The sequence below is a fragment of the Phodopus roborovskii genome, unplaced genomic scaffold (genome assembly GCF_943737965.1).
Source record: "Phodopus roborovskii unplaced genomic scaffold, PHOROB, whole genome shotgun sequence".
In the NCBI taxonomy this organism is placed as follows: domain Eukaryota; kingdom Metazoa; phylum Chordata; class Mammalia; order Rodentia; family Cricetidae; genus Phodopus; species Phodopus roborovskii.
This window is the reverse complement of record NW_026126433.1, coordinates 9,892,815-9,909,866: the sequence shown is the minus strand read 5'-3', so window position 1 is coordinate 9,909,866 and position 17,052 is coordinate 9,892,815. Positions and strand designations below refer to the sequence as shown.

General features: G+C 42.6%; 1 protein-coding gene across 4 annotated transcripts in view; it reads left to right on the top strand.

The window, feature by feature from the left end:
* Nucleotides 1–17,052, top strand: part of Pld1 (phospholipase D1) — a 184,079-nt gene that overhangs the window by 105,735 nt on the left and 61,292 nt on the right. For 2 of the 4 annotated variants that reach the window (XM_051185893.1, XM_051185892.1), the window contains exons 13-16: nucleotides 5,242–5,352; nucleotides 10,935–11,135; nucleotides 12,562–12,775; nucleotides 13,553–13,666. In XM_051185893.1, coding sequence (XP_051041850.1) covers nucleotides 5,242–5,352; nucleotides 10,935–11,135; nucleotides 12,562–12,775; nucleotides 13,553–13,666 — 640 coding nt within the window. The remainder of the gene's footprint in view (nucleotides 1–5,241; nucleotides 5,353–10,934; nucleotides 11,136–12,561; nucleotides 12,776–13,552; nucleotides 13,667–17,052) is intronic. The other 2 variants (XM_051185894.1, XM_051185895.1) reach the window with 2 other exon arrangements.

Here is a 17,052-nt window from a genome sequence, read left to right as displayed (position 1 = left end):
GACCTTTAATGACAACACTTAGGAAGTAGAAGAAGGATTAGGAGTTCAAGGCCAGCCGAGGCAGTATGGCAACATCAAGGTCAGCCTGGGCCTTTTGAAACTGTCTCAAAATAAGTTTTTTCAAATACACTTATAACTTGTGACTTTAGAGCAGTGGTTCTCAGCCTTTAAAATGCTGCAACTCTTCAGCACAGTTCCTGATGTTATGGTGACCCCAACCATAAAACTATTTCATTGCTACTTCATAACTGTAATTTTGCTACTGTTATGAATCCTAATGTAAATATCTGTTTTCCAATGGTCTTAGGTAACCCCTGTGAAAGGGTTGTTCCACACACAGCTTATGAACCACTGCTTTAGAGCTTGAAAACCAACACACACACACATACACACACACACACACACAAAACACATGCATACACACAGCACATGCACATACACATCGCATACACACAGTATATGTACACACACACACAGCACATGCACACACACATCACATACACACACAGTATATGTACACACACACAGCACATGCACACACACACATCACATACACACACAGCACATGTGTACACATGGCACATGCATACACATAGCACATGTACATACACAGCACATATACATACATAGCATATGGACACACAGCACATGTACACACAGCACATGCACATACACAGCACACGCACACATGCAGCACACACACACGTAGCACATGCACACACACAGCAATACACACACAGCATATGCATACACACACAGCACATGTACACACACACACACACACACACACACACACAGCACATGATAAGTTGCCACAGTTATAGTATCCAGAACTCTGCACCACAGTCGTGCATGTTTCAGTCTTAGAAATATGAGATTGACACCAGAGGGATTTTCCTGAGCAGTTAGATGGCAACAGTCAAAGGGTCTTGCTTTTAACATTGAGTTTGTCATCAAGTTGATTTTTTTTTCCTTTTGTACCACAAGACTGCTGGACCGATGGTTGTCATCAAAGGGAAAGATGTCCACACTAGAGAAGGGAGACAAAGCGATAACCCTCTACCCAGAAAACCAGAGATCCTAAATAGGAGACTGGAATGGCTTACAGGACCATATTTTACACAAAACTGGTTAAAAATACATGGGCATTTTGCTGTGGTAACCTAGTGTCCCTTATCTTTAAATAGTGTGGATATGACTATTGCTTTAAATTTCTTTTCTTAAGTGATATTTTAAATTTGTGTCTGTACACATGTGTGGCAAGTCAGAGGACAATTCAAGAGATGTGGAATTCAGATTCAGGTCATCCAGCTTGGAGGCAAGTGCCTTAATCTCACAGGCCCACATTCTGCCCTCAGTATTTTGAGACGAGATCTCAGAGAGCCCAGGCTAACATCTAACTCCTGATACTTCCGCCCACTCTTCTAAAATGCTGGAATTACAGCTGAACACCACCACACAGGGATTTTAACTTTCACCATTTGTTTCCCATTACCTGCCATATTGCACCCCAAGAGGAGTTCTTGGCAAACAATGAATTGTTTCTCTGGGGTGAGAGTGTATAGGATAATGACAGGCAGACAGCAGACAGACTTGGCTTTGCTTTGGAAATACTTGGACTGCACTACTTTGAATAATCAGAAGCTGGCTACGAGATGGGGTTTGTTGATTTCTATTGTATTCTTTTCACTTGTCTTCATGTGTATTTTGTGTATTCAAAGCCCCTAAAATGCCCCTGTGTTTGTCATGTTGTGCTGCCGTATCTACAAGATACTTAGGAAGGAGAACCGAATGCTTGTCTGCCGTTTCAGTTCACTCCAGAACTTTGTTCGCTTAAGTTCAGCAAAGATAAGAAACGTGTTATCTCACAGAGGTCCCTCCAGAGAACCTTCTTCCTTACCAATAGTGCCCTTCTTCTCTACTAAAGGGCCTCACTATGTAGTCCTGGCTGGCCTGAAACTTGTTGTGTAGACCAGGCTGGCCTCGAACTCACAGAGATCCTTTCATCTGCCTCCGGGGTGCTGGGGTGAAAGTCATGCCCCACTGTGCCTGGCCTGAAGCTGACTTTTGTATGGGATGAGACATCAGGATATGGTTTCATTCCTCTACACTTTGAAACCCAGTTCTACCAAGACCATTTGTTGAAGAGGACGTCGTTTTGCTAAGACTTTTTTTTTTTTTTTTTAACTTTTTGCCAGAAAGCAGGTGGCTATAATGAGTGACTTTAATTCTTGGCCCTCCCTTCTATTCCATTGAGATACGTCTTGGTTTTTGTGCCAGTACCATGCTGTTTTTGTTACTCTTGCTCTGTAGTGTAACTTGAAATCAGGTATCACAATGGTATGTCCAGCATTGATTTTTGCTCAGCATTGCTTTTACATTTCTGTGAATTTCATAAACTTTAGGATTTTTCTTTTTTCTATGAACAATGTCATTGGAATTTTTGTAATGATGGTATTGAACTTGTAGGTGGCATTGGGGGGTCATTTTCACAAAATAAATTCTGCCAATCGTAGAACATAGATCTTTCTATGTCCTTCTAATATACCACACAGTTATATATCCAGGCTGACATTGAACTCACTGTACAGCCAAGGATGACCTTGAACTTGTAACCCTCTGGCTTCAGGCACCACCACACCTGGTTTATGCAGTGTTGGGGACTGAACCCAGGCAAGCAGGCTACACCTCTAGCAGGTTGTCTTAATGAATTTTCTTCATGTTTGAAATGTCTTTTATAGAAGACTCTCATTCATTTGGTTATGTTTATTCTGAGGTAGTTTTATTTTTTTTCTTTTAAGCTTTTATGAATGGCATTGTTTTACTGATTTACTATCTCTGCACAATAGTTGTTTGCATGTAGGAAGACCGCTTCAAAGTATTACTTTTTAATTACAAACAGCATTATCTTCTATAGATTTGGCTCTTGATTTATCAAAATAGCTTTCATGGTTTCATAAGCCTGCACTGTTACAACAGAGCAAATGGCTTTATTGCAAAGGAATGAATTTCCTTTGCCATTTATACAGTTTATGACTTCATTGTGATAGGTGCACACTTGGTGTCTCAGGAGTTTGTGGCTGCACAATAATATGGTACACACTTTGCCATTATGGAGTTTATGGCTGTGTGATAATGGTGCACACTTTGCCACTTACGGAGTTTATGCCTGAGCTGTGATATGGTACACAAAAGGGAAATTATTGCTTTATTATGTTGGGATCTGCCAGGTATTAACTGCCTATTATAGGTATAAGTGTTAGTATATATGTCAAGTCCTATTAAAGATAACATTTGTATAATTACTTCCTTGTTAGTCATTGGTATTTAAGATAAGAGGGTACAAAATCTATATGCTATTTCCTTTATATTCACCTTATTCAAGTGAATAAAATACCAGGTGTAATATTAGGAAGGTATTAGTGCAATCTACTACAGTTAACATCTTTATCTCAAAGACCCACCAGTGGGAAACTGTAGGATTTAGACTAAGTACCTAATTTGCAAACACTGTGCTTAATGAATAATAATGTTTAAAGCTCAAAAGGCAGAATTTGGAGGCGTGGAGAGATGGAGCAGTGTTTAAGGATGTTTGTTGCAAAAACATGAGGACCTGAGTTCAGATTAATGTCGACAGGACACAAGCTGGGCAGGATTTAGTGTGGACCTGTCTCCCAGTGCTGAGGCTTGCCAGCCTAGATGAACAATGAGCTCCAGTTTCAGGGAGAGACCTGCCTCAAAGGACTAAGGGAGAGAGTGATGGGGGGGGGGTACACGGCCTTTCCTTGTTCACATATGGACAAATGCACGCGTGCCATACATCAGCACACTCATGGGGTCCTGTGCATGGGAATGCATATGTACCACACATCGCCACACTCACCACCTCCTGTGGAAACACATGGAAGTGCATGTGTGCTACACACCACCACACACACCCATACACACAAAAGACTTAGAGAAACACTCTCTAAAAACAAAAATAGACTTTCACACATTTGAAATAAATGAACCACAAGGAATGACGTCAGGTATATGCATATAATACTTAGGTTGAAATTTTGGGTTATAAACTTTGTTGTTTTTTTTCTTTCAAGACTGGGGTTCTCTGTGGCACTGGAGGCTATTCTGGAACAAACTCTTGTAGATCAAGCTGGTCTCAAACTCAGAGATCTGCCTGCTTCTGCCTCCTGAGTGCTGAGATTAAATTAGACTTTTCCCTCAAGAGACTTCTTTTTTAATGTAGACCATAGTTCAGTGATAAATTTTAAAATATTTAAATAGAAAAAGAGAAAAAAATAATCTAATTTTCCTTTTGAGGCCTCAGTTGGTGTTTAATTACAGAGCACTGACTGGCCAGGTCACCAAAAATCAACCTGTTCCCTTCTTGCCTATATTTTTATGTCTTTTATTCCTTTATCCCCATTGTCTGTTGCCTAAAAGCATGAACTCTTAATGTCATTTGAAGTTGTAGTGTTGTAAAGACACATGACTCTTGTTATTCAGGTGGTACATCTCCTGAGGAGTTCACCGGGCTCTTTCTGACTTAGATTGACAGTGCAATGGCTCCCAACAGCCCTGTTTGTGTTCTTCTGACTTAGTCTAGGGGCAGATTCCGTTAATTTGCGTGTCCACATCACACAACTACTGCTACAGTGAGGTCCTTTGGCTAGTAGCATAGGCATTATGAATCAAATTGTGAGCTAAAACCGAACACATTCATCTTTGAAGATTCAGAGCTGTTTTCTCCATTTAAACCATTATTTTTCCAGAGACATTGGGGGCACATTTGGTGCTCGCTGTTGCTTCAAGGGCTCAGGTCACAGTGGAGTGCTTGGGGATGTCTAGAAAGGCACTAAGACTGCTGGATACCCTCAGGAGCTGAGATGTCAGTCTCTGTATCCTGGATCTATGAGTGGGCCAATACTTGTACGAAGGGACAGAGGATGGTTTTCTTTTGGGATATGTAGCCTAGGCTGGCCTTGAACTCACTCTGTAACTGAGGCGGGCCTTGAACTCCTGTTACTCCTGACTCTATCTTCCCAGTGCTGGAATTTGCCACCCCACCTAAGTTCTATATTTTCTATTTGAGTCTTGAAATAATACATGCCATTCCTTTCACTACCTGTTTGTTAGGTGTTGTGATACCAGTTTCTAGAATAAAGGAGCCCTAGCATGGGGAAGAAAGGAGGGAAGGCAGCCACAGCCCTCCTGGTGTTCATTCCTGTTTTCTTGTGACAGCAACAAGGCGTTCGGATTTTCATAATGCTTTACAAAGAGGTGGAATTAGCCCTCGGGATCAACAGTGAATACAGCAAGCGGACATTGATGCGGCTGCACCCCAACATAAAGGTACCAGTGCTTACTATCCCATAGGAGCCTTTCTGTGTAGATTCCCTTAATCTTCACTTTGAATAAACATCATCAAATCCTCAGAGATACAAGCAGTATCACACTTCCTTGTTTTGCATTTCAAAATTAGCATACAAATACCCAAGGGATGGGTATTCCAGACACACCTTGTTGTTTTCTATTCTCCTTCCCCATTTCCTTTGCCCAGTCTGCTGCTCCCTCTTCCCTTCTTCCCCACAGAACCCTGTATTTTGCTTTCTTGTTGCATGCATTTTCATACCCTCTTTCCTACTCCCCATTCCCTTCAGACTTCTCTTCCCCTCTTAAAACCCCCTTTCAGTTTCTTGACCCTACTCATACCCCATAGGTATGTGTGCATATGAATGTTTAAATCTAGGATCCACACATGAGAGGAAACATGTGGCATTTGTCTTTCTAGGCCTGGGTTACTTTAATAGTTTCCTTTTCCATCATTTTCCTGCAAATGTCGTTATTTCATCTGTTACTACTAAATAACATTCTATCATGTGTACATACCACGTAGTCTTCATTCGGCAATCAGTGAGCATCTAGAGCGGTTCCATTTGCTTACCATTGTGAGTACGGATGTGCAAGAATCGGTGTGGTGTAACTTAGTTCTTTGTATACCCAATAATAGAGCTGAGCTCCATGACAGTTTTCATTTTAGTTGTCTTCTCCTTCCCTTCCTTCCTTCCTTCCTTCCTTCCTTCCTTCCTTCCTTTCTTTCTTCCTTCCTTTTTTCCTTCCTTCTTCCCTTCTTCCCTCTGTCCCTCCATCCCTCTGTCCCTCCATTCCTCCATTCCTCTGCCCTTCCCTCCCTCCCTCTCTCTTTCTTTCCTTTCTTCTTCTTCTTCTTCTTTTTTTTGGAAAAATGATCTCACTAGGTAGTTTCGTTGGCCTGTACCTCTCTATGGGACCAGGCTGGCCTCTGACACACAGAGATCCTCCTGCCTGTCTGTCTCCCAGGTGCTGGAATCAAAAGCATACACCACTACTCCAGGCTTAGTTTTCTAGAGAAACCTCCACACTGATTTCCATAGTGGCTGTGCCAGTTTACTCCACCAACAGTAACTGAAACTAAACTAAGCATTTGTTGCTGTTTGTTTTCCTACGGATAACTCTTCTGCCCACTCAAGATGTAATCTTAAAATGGTTTTGATTTACATTTCTTTGATGACTAAGGATGCTTCTGAGATCTGTCTGAACTGAACAGCCGAAATATTTTTCCTTGTATTCCCTCTGTTGATGGGGGTGAGTAGATCTTACATTTCTCTAGTCTAACCCTGATAACTGAAAATGAAAGTTGAGCCAAGAACTTGCATCCTGCACTGTTTTAATCAGGACTTCTGTCTGTTCTCCATATTGCTGTTAAGACAATCCTGGAACCACTTGGATGGATGTAAAGTGGCCACCAAATTCTCTGATTGCTGATAGCAGTAAAGAGACTTCTAGGTTTTGAAATTCTGTAGATTTTGAGATCAACAGTATCTAGTGTGAAATGCTTGAAAAAGCTCCTTGAAATCTCGGTAGTCTATTGATAAATATCATTCAGCCATCAAGACACAAGACTCACCAGCTCTCTAGCAGGTTTAAAATATGCTACAATTGTGTATCTCACTTGGTTAGAAATCAGCTCAGAGGATAAGTCACCTGGTGTGATTTTGTGACATCAGCAACTGAAAAGAATAAAACAAACGGTGGTTTCTCAGGAAACTGGCAATCAGTCTACCTCAGTTATCCCACTACTGGAGGATAACTCCATCCTACCACAAGGACACTTGCTCAACTATGTTCATAGTAGTTTTATTCATAATAAACAGAAACCAGAAACAACCTAGATATCCCTCAACTAAAGTATGAATAAAGAAAATGTGGTATATTTACACAATAGAGTATTACTCAACTGTTAAAAATGTTGACATCATGAAACTTATAGGCAACTGGATGGAATTAGAGAAAATCATCCCAGACCTAGAAAGACAAACATGGTGTGTACTCACTTATAACTGGATATTAGCTATAAAATAAAGGATAAGCATGCTATAACCCACAGACCCAGAGAGGCTAGGTGACAAAGAGGGCTCAAGGCAGGGATGCCTGGATCTCACTGGGGAGATTAGATTAGAATAGATCTCATGGGTGGATGGGGGCGGGTAGGGATGGAAACAGGAGGGATCAGGTGTGGGAGAGATGGAGGGAGAGTACTGGGATAGGCAGTTGGAATAGGGGCTGATATTTCCAGGATGGGGTGAAGCCAGCTTTCTTGTTGACTATCTTTGGATCATTAGCACCCAAATAATAACACAGCAACTTATTAATTATGAAAATTTGGCCTTAGCTTAGGCTTTTTCTTAACTAGTTCTTATGTCTTAAATTAACCCATATTTTTTGTGTGTGTGCGTTCTGCCACACATCTTGTTACCCCATCTTATTGCACATCCTGCTTCCCCTGCATCTCACTGGCAAATCCCATCTTTCTTCTTCTTGGAGTTCTCTCTGCCTGGAAGTCCTGCCTATTATCTCCCGCCTACCTATTGGCTGGCCAGCTTTTTATTACACTAATCAGATGGTGCCTTAGGCAGAGACATGTGGAAAATTTCTGGAATACACGAGGGTAAATATAGTGATGAAATGGGGGAAAAGTAAAGAAAAAATGAGAAAAGGGGGGAAAATAAACAACAAAGGACACCATGAGAAAGCAAACTACAGAAAGAGGAAAATATTAACAAATCATAGACCTGAGAAGGGGTGTGCTTTCAGCCTATACAGAGAGTCCTTGCATAATTCAACCATTTGAAGACATTTTAAAATGAGCCAAGGCTCTGAATGGACACTTCAGAAGAGTCCAATGGCCAAGCCACACAAGAAGATGGTAAAACAGGAAAATGCAAATCAAAACTCCAGCTAGATGCTACTTCATATTCACTAGGGGAGCTATAGTCAGTGGTCAGGTAATATCTAGTATTGCTGAGAATGTAGAGATTATACATGTTTAGAGTGAATAATAGCACAGACACTTTGGAAAGCTATCTGCTAGTTCCTCTACAGTCAAGGATATAGTTACCATATGCTCTAGCAGTCTCCCTCTAGGTATGCACCCAAAAGAAGTGAGAACATAGATCTCCATACAGACTTACGTAGAACTGTGCCTAGTAACAGGCCTCATAGTAGCTAAGAGGCCTGAACAGCTTGAATGCTAATCAGATGACAAATGGATAAGTAGGGCATCTTTATTGTTCAACCGTAGACATGAGTGAAATACTGAAAGATGACCCACAGGGATGAGCTCCTAAACATCACCCTAAAGAAGCTGTCAGATGGGGTGTGGTAGCTACAGCTGTGATCTCGGTGCTTGGGAGGTTGAAGCAGAAGGATAATTGTTGTCAGCACTGGACCAGTCTAGGCTATGTACTAAAGTCTAGGTTAGCCAGAGCTACATAGTGAGACCGTGGTGGGGGTTAAGGGGGAGATACGGAGGGAGAGGAAGAGAGACAGAGAGGGGGAATGAGAGAGACAGAGAAAGAGGGGAAGAGAGAAACAAGGGGAGGGAGAGAAAGGGAGAGAGAGAAAGGGAGAGAGACAGAGAGAGTGAGATAAGACAGAGAGAGGGGGAAGACAGGGAGAAAGACAGAGGGAGAGGGAGAGAGAGGGAAAAAGGAGAAAGGGAGAGAGACAGAGACAGAAAAACACACATACGTGTGTCACATGGAAGTAGGGGGCTTATTTGAGGTCAGGAAGAAAAGGGAGAGAGAACAAACAAGAACAAGGTATGACATATGTAAAAACTTCATAATGAAGCTCATCATTCTGTATGCTAATTTAAATACATTAAGCCAGTGGCAATAGTGCCTGCCTTTAATCCCAGCAATATATCTCTGAGTTCAAAGACAGCCTGGTCTACAGAATTTGTTCTAGGACATCCAGAGCTACACATAGAAACCCTATCTCAAAACAAACAAACAAATAAATAAATAAACTTGTAAAAGTTTTTAAAAGAAGAACTCAGGCTGGCATGGTGGCTCACTCCTTTAATCCCAGCACTCAGGAGGCAGAGGCAGGAGGATTTCTATGTGTTTGAGGACAGCCTGGTCTACATGGTAAGCTCTAGACTAGCCAAGCTATATAGTGAGCCCCTGTGGAAGGAGGAGAAGACATAAAATTTGTCCTTAGAGTCAAATGAAAATAAAAGAAGTATCAAAGCTCACAGGAATGAACAAAAACAGCACAAAGGGGAGGTGTTTGTAGCTATGAGTCCTTCATTAGGAACAAGATAAGGTCTCAACATGTCAGTTTAACTTACAACTTAAGGATCCAGACAAAAGAGAACAAAACAAATGTAAAGAGAATGGGAGGGAGGACATTATAAGACGCGGGCACAGATGTGTCCCAGGCAGAACAAGTGAAAAAGAAAGAAGAAAATTGGTGGCCAGTAGTTGGTTCCTAGAAGAGTCGACCAGTTCAAGAAACCTTTAGTCAGAAGGAGGAGATAAAGGAAAGCCTCTGGTTTCTGAAGATAAGAAGTTGAAGGTGAGGGCACACTGACAATTTACAGTGGGATGGGAAGGATTCTAAGAGATTACTGTGAACGCAGGCACACTGGGTAACCAGGCACACCGCCCAAAACTTGCCCAGGCTAGTCCAGGAAAAGGTGTGAAATCTGGATGGGCTTAGCCAGTCAGGAGAGCTGACCAATGCTGAAAACGCCTCCGCAGGGCAAAGCACAGTGGCAGTGAGTCTATGGCTGTCCTGATGAACCCCACCCAGGATTTAAAGGAGGCCTGACAGCAGCCCTTCTCAGGACCGGGAAAACTGCACATCACAAGTGGAAATGTGACAAGTTTCATGTCTTATGTATTCTCTGACAATAAATAAAAGCATTAGCCGACATTTTTGGTGTCTTCCCACTTACAAACATGAGCATAAGAGAGGTCCAGTGGGTCATGTAGGGAATAGTTCTGAAAGTCGTTTATCAGTGCCTCCGAGTACCTTCACATGAGGAGCTGTGTAGATACCCGTGTGCTTGTATCATCAGGGTATGAAGATAATTCATCAAATGTCTTTACACAAATGCATGCTGGCTAAGTACTTTATTTACTTAATCATTTATTTATACCAAGGGTAACTGTTGGAGGGGGTGGAAAGAGAACCTATAGCTGTTAAGTTGACATAGCTTTACTGGTTGCCATTCGAGTCAAAGGACAGCTTCTTCAAACCACCTCATCTGGTTGAGGACTTAAACCATGGAGGGCACATGTGGCACTTGGAATGTCAGCATTAAGGAAGCTGAGACAGGGGGGGGGGGGGTTCTCAAGTTCAAGACCAGCCAGCATAGTCCTTTAAAAAAAAATGAAAACAAGAAAAGAAACACTAGATGGGTGTCTTTTTCTGCTAATGCTGAGAATAAAATTTGAAATTTGTGGGACTCTCTTTGTCATATGTAGACGGCATCTTTGTGCCTGAATTATTTTTTAAAATGTTTTCAGGGAGGAAGCAGATCTATTTTATTGTGGTGTGGAGGGCACTTATAAATCACATTCTCTGTGGATTTCTCCTGTCTTCAGGTGATGAGGCACCCAGACCACGTGTCATCCAGTGTCTATCTGTGGGCTCATCATGAGAAGCTTGTCATTATCGACCAATCGGTGGCTTTCGTGGGTGGCATTGACCTGGCCTATGGAAGGTGGGACGACAATGAACACAGACTCACAGATGTGGGCAGTGTGAAGAGGATCACCTCGGGACTGTCTATGGGCTCTCTCACAGTGAGTATCTGCCACCTTCGTGGTATAGCACAAAATCGACAGGTTTGTCTAAACCTACATACACAGTGATCCCCAGGTGGCATCTGAGAGCTGAGGTGGACACACCTGCCTTGCTTTAGAAGTCTACACTGCCTGCCTAACCCGAACCTGGTCTCTTTCAGCTCCCCTCCTGCAAGGAGAGAGAGCGAGTTCAGTATAGAGTATGTGATCTCAATCATTGCTCTGTTTTTCTATTCAAATTTAATTTTCTATTTGAGAAAAGATGTTCATGAACAACAACAACAAAAAAGTATGACAGTCAATATTTAGGTTAAATAAGAGTAAGAAGCCCATGCCAGGCGGCTGCTGGAGTTGGGTTTTGTTCTCTTATCAAAGTGTGCTCAGCTATGGCTGGCATCTGTTTGTTTTTAGCATTTTCCCACTTACAGACCCACAAAAATCAGTAGATCAGCCTGGGGTTATTTAGAGTGCATTGGAGCAGGACATTAACTAGTGACTTCTCAAAGTGCCTGCTAATCAGGAGCTGTCTAAATAATTGCTGTGTTTCAGCTCTACTCTGCCCAAATGCAATATCCTTATCCAAACATTTCATGGGCTGTTCTTACTTACTGCTGGATATGCTTCTGGCTTTTCTGAGGATTGAGAAAGAGCTCTGCCTAGATATATCTGTCAACCGTTCTCCTTTCTGTGACTGAATATCTGATGAGAAGCAGCTTAAGGGATGCAGGGTCAATGCCACACGTTAAGGAGTACAGCCCATCGTGCTGCTGAAGGTGTGGATGTAGGAGCTTGACTCCTGTTCACCCCATTCCATCTGCACTTAGGAAGCATGAGAAGACAAGCCATCAAATCTCAAACTCCACCCCCAGGGACTCACCTCCCCCATGCAAGGTTCTACCTCCTAAAACCTTCCAGAACACTGCCACCTACGGGGCACTAAGTGTTCAAACAGCCTGGGGGGGGCATTTTACAGTCAAACCACAGCAACAAAGTACTGACAGAGGAAGTCAGTTCATCTGAGAGGTTGTGTGCTTTGACAGTGAATTTACGTGGTGTAATTACTGTGAGGTAAAAGCATCAGTGAAATGAAATTTTGAGAATTTTAGCTGGGCGTGGTGGCATGAATCTTTAATCCCAGAATGTGTGAGGCTGAGGCAGGTGGATCTCTGAATTTGACATTAGCCTGATCCACATAGAAAGATCCAGGGTAGCTAGGTCTGTGGAGAGAGATCTATCCACAAACAAACAAACAAACAAACAAACAAACAGAGTTTGGCCTGAGACTCTGTGGAGAGTCTGTTCTGGGGCCATCATGGGTCACCATTTGTAAACTGCCTCTAGGCTCTACTTCGTTGAAAACCCCATTGCAGTATACTCTATGCATGGCCTTTTTTTTTTTTTTTTTTTTTTTTTAAATAACTCCCAGGCAGCAGCAATAGAGTCTATGGAATCCTTAAGCCTCAAGGATAACCATGGATCTCATAAAACGGAGCCTATTCTGAAGAGTGTCGATGAGACAGACGGCAAGCTGAAAGGAGTAGGAAAGCCCCGGAAATTCTCCAAATTCAGCCTGTATCGGCAACTGCACCGTCGCCAGCTGCACAACGCGGACAGCCTCAGCAGCATCGACAGTGCCTCCAGTGAGTCTTCCCTAGAGCTGTGCTGTGATGTTTGCAGCCAGTCCTTGCCTACTTGCTTTCTAAAGGATCTGTGGTGGCGTTGAATGCCATGCCATCCTGTGTGACACCATAGTGCCTCTGGCACTGTTCGTGTTTTGAGGCAGGGTCTCATGCAGCCCAGGCTGGTCTCAAACTCACTATGTGGTGGAGACTGATCTTGGGCCCCTGTCCATCCCATGCTGGAATTGCAGGCATGTACTACCGTGCCTGTTTTATAAGGTTTGGGGATTAAACCAAGGGTTCTGTGCATGTAAGCAAGCATGCTACCAATTGAGCTCCATGTCCAGTCTCCTCTGCTTCATTAAAAAAAAAAAAACATATTATCAATACAAAGTAATCATAACAATCACTATAAACACTATTGATACTTTTGATGGTCACATAATGACTAAAGCTTTCTAAAACATGATAGGCTATGAAGGGAAAAGGAAGGCATTAGGTGTAATTAGTAAGCCTTTTAAAGGAATGTATTTCTTTTCATCCAGAAATATACTGTTTGTATCAGCAGACATCAGATGTTCTATATTCTTACTATTCTTTGTAAATCATGCTTAGAGCAGTGTGATTTTTTTCTATCACAATAGATCTCATGGCTGATTCTATAGATGTGTTTGTTTTAAAAAAGAACTAAGCTTGCTTTCAAGTTTAGAAAATTTGATGTATACATGTACGCACACATGCATGTATATGTAAATATGTTTCTTTGTAAAACGAAAAAGAACTCTCAACTTTCCCCAGGTTATTTTAACCACTCTAGAAGTCACCAGAGTTTAATCCATGGTTTAAGGCCCCACTTGAAACTCTTCTGCCCTTCCGGTGAGTCCAAGCAGGGCCTCACTAGGCACAGCACTGGTAAGTGAGTTGCTAGCGTCAGAACCCCATGGGTGTCAGCGTTTGTTGCTTCCTCTGTTGCACGAGCACAGTGAGTGTGTGTTCATACCAGCTTTCTGCTCAGCCTTCGTGTCTCACGTTAGGTAGGCGCTGCTTCATACCAGTGCAAGCTGTGTACTTCTGAGAACCTACACTCTATCGGTGAAGAGAGAAAACACACTCAACAACCCTGTGGCACAAGGCATGCATTCATGAGTGTGCACACGCATGAGTACACACACAAACTCTGGGCAAGGCAGAAGGACATCCTCTGGCTCACCTAGCAGCAATGTTTTGAGGAGGGAGCCTCTGTTCAGGGTCTGACAGTAACTTGAGGAGGTAGGTGAAGACAGGAAGTCTGAGGGGATAGGCAGGACAGGAAAGAAATGAGCACTGGAATGGAAAGACCAACATCTTACTTGATAATACGACATGCCACTTGCAGCTGAGGTACAGTGACTGGTGTTAAGAGGATACACTCAAGGCACAGAGTCCCATACAAGATGGGGAAAAATGCAACTTTTTTGTTGCATTTGTTGAAAAAAATCACAAAGTTTTTTGATAGAACTTTCATGTTTTACATGGGACTGGTTAAAAAATGTAGTCTGATACTTTTTATGAGAAGCATCAAATATGTGAGGAATGAATTAATTGGGGACTAATTATGGAGGTTGGAAAGAAGAAAGTTTTGGCAACTGATCTGACCTAATGATGAGGGATCACTACAATAAATCAGCAGCCAAGTGTTCAGATGGTCCCACACTGCCCCGATGCTTGTCATGCCAGGCAGGAATATTATCTCACGTGTCACACATGAGAAAACCTAACTGGATGGCAAGAGACTCACTTGCCCAGTGTAATCCCAGTTCATCAGCACCCTCGTGTTCGGTATTCACATGTGTGACTTAGCAGAAATGTAAACACTCCATCCATGTTGGCCTCAGCTTCATCCTGAGGCTAAGGTTCTGTTCTACTAGATTAGGATGTTGGAGGACAGTCTGGGATGAGTATCCAGGGAGCCTCACTAGTAAGGCTGGAACTTGAGGAGTGGCTCCAGCATTCTTTAGGAATCCAGCTTTTAAATTGCGTTTTAATGATGTGTGTGTGTGTGTGTGTGTGTGTGTGTGTGTGTGTGTGTGTGTGTGTGTGTATGCCTAGGCCATGGTGCCTGTGTAGAGGTCAGAGAACAACTTGCAGGAGTTGGTCTTCTCTTTCCACTCTGTGGGGCCAAGGGATTGAACTCAGGTCTCCAGGCTTGGTGGCAAGCCATCACATGGACCCAGACACAGCAATTTTTAAAGTGCATTAACTATATGTAATGAAACAAAGCTCAGTGTAACCATTCATCTTGTAAATTCTAATATTAACACATAATTTAAAATGGAAAATATTACATGGGAGATGTCTTAGTTAATGTGAGGTTAGTTCTTGATTGGCATATTAAGTTTAGGAACAACTTTCATTTATTCCCGTGCCTACGTGCACCTCACTGTTCAGAGGTCTGGAAGCCTTTGGGTAACTAAGGGGACCAAGACAGGGTACCAGCAGCTATAAATATTAAGAAGAATCCTTAGTTAAGGCAGTTCTGAGAAGTGGCATTCTGGTGTGCGAGTTTGCTGCTTTATAATTGAGATCTAAATGAGATGGAAGGATAAGGTTGCTGAAGTGTGAAAGGGTCTGCATGCTGATGGTTAGTGGTGTGCAAGAGGCAGAAAGGTGTGTGGCACATTAGGCTACCCCATCTGAGGGCACGAGAGCCACAGTGATGATCTAGGACATGATGCTGTGGGGAAGTATCTGTGACATGCAACCACAGTCCCCTCCACTCACTGACTGGAGACGTGTTTAAGAGAAAAGGAAGAAGTAAACAACCCAGATTTTAGCCTCTGGGAATGATAAGGAAGTAGGGGATTGGGTCATCCTTAATGTGACAGAGCAGTCATTAAAGCAGAAGCTCACATGGCTTTTCAAAGATTTATTTTAACCCTAACTATGTGAGTGTGTGTGTGTTTCTGGTGGGTGCTGGAAGCCAAATCTGGGTCCCCTGAAGTTACAGCATGCATTCTAACCTCCGAGCCACCTCTCCAGCCCCCTTATATGCTCGATTGAATAAATATATACTGAGCTCCTATGATATGCCAACCACCCTCCTAAGTAATATGGATGAAATTAATGTAATAAGGATGGGGTTACACACACAGACCATTGCTCATAGTATATCAGAGTGGAAGCCAATGGTGTGAACATACAGGCATAAATTACTATTTTATGTAACCTGATCAAAGAATCACACTCTTATGGGTTGAGTTTCAACTGGAGGTCAAAAAGGAGAGGAGGAGAATGAGGAAACTATCTGGGGTGGTGTCCTAAGCAAGTTCAAAGAACACATGGCCAGGGATAATTGGGATGTTCTAGAAATGTGACTATGGAGATGGGAATATTAGCAAAACAAGAAGGCTGCTGTCAGAATTTGATCTCTGGAGAGTCAGTGGATAGTGGTAATGCACAGATAGCCACATGGAAGGGGCTCCCAGCATGCCTCACCATGCAGAGGTCACAATGCAGGGTACAGATGTGAAGGGTCTTGCAGGTGTCCATGTGGGGAGGAGAAGTGCATGAAGAGAGAAGTATGAAAACAAGGCGCAGATTGTCAGACTGACTAGGTCAACCTGTCTCATACTCTGGGAGGCTGGAAAGAGTCTGTCTCTTCCCATTGTATTTCACCTCAGTATAGTCTGCAAAAAGGCTTTCTAGTGCAATATAATCCCCAGTGCCTAAGAAAACAAAATTACATTGAAACTCAACTCATTTCCTCAAAGAAGATGGATTCTAGGGGCAGGATACCTGTGCTAGCATAAGGGCCTAAAGGTCTGGCCTGGTCTGGTCATACAGATAGCACAGAGCTGTTGGCCACCTCTGGTTCTGGGAGCTGGGGCAGCCTCTGACTGACTATAAGAGTCATTTAGATTACCAATCACCACAGTCTTGGTTATGGAAGCTTAATATGGCCTGGCCCAATAGATGACCCAGAACACCAAACATTTATCACTCCCAATTCTCAGCTTTCTAGATGGAAGAACAGGTTTTTCATCTTTCCCATTGAAAAGACAATCCTGTGTGCTTAATTCAACATTACTGGTTTCTGTGGGCACAAGGAACTTGGTGCTTTCTGTGGGCACAAGGAACTTGGTGCTATGCTCTCAGCACAGGAGAACTCACTGCCAGTTTTAAACAGAAAGACTACACTAAACTCAATTCCACTTTATGAGGTCAGTAGCCATGGTAGATTCTGTAATATGCATTTTAACTAGAAAAGCACCTAGCTGCCCTCAAGGATTTCTCTTTTCAGAATTATGTCTAAGGAGAGT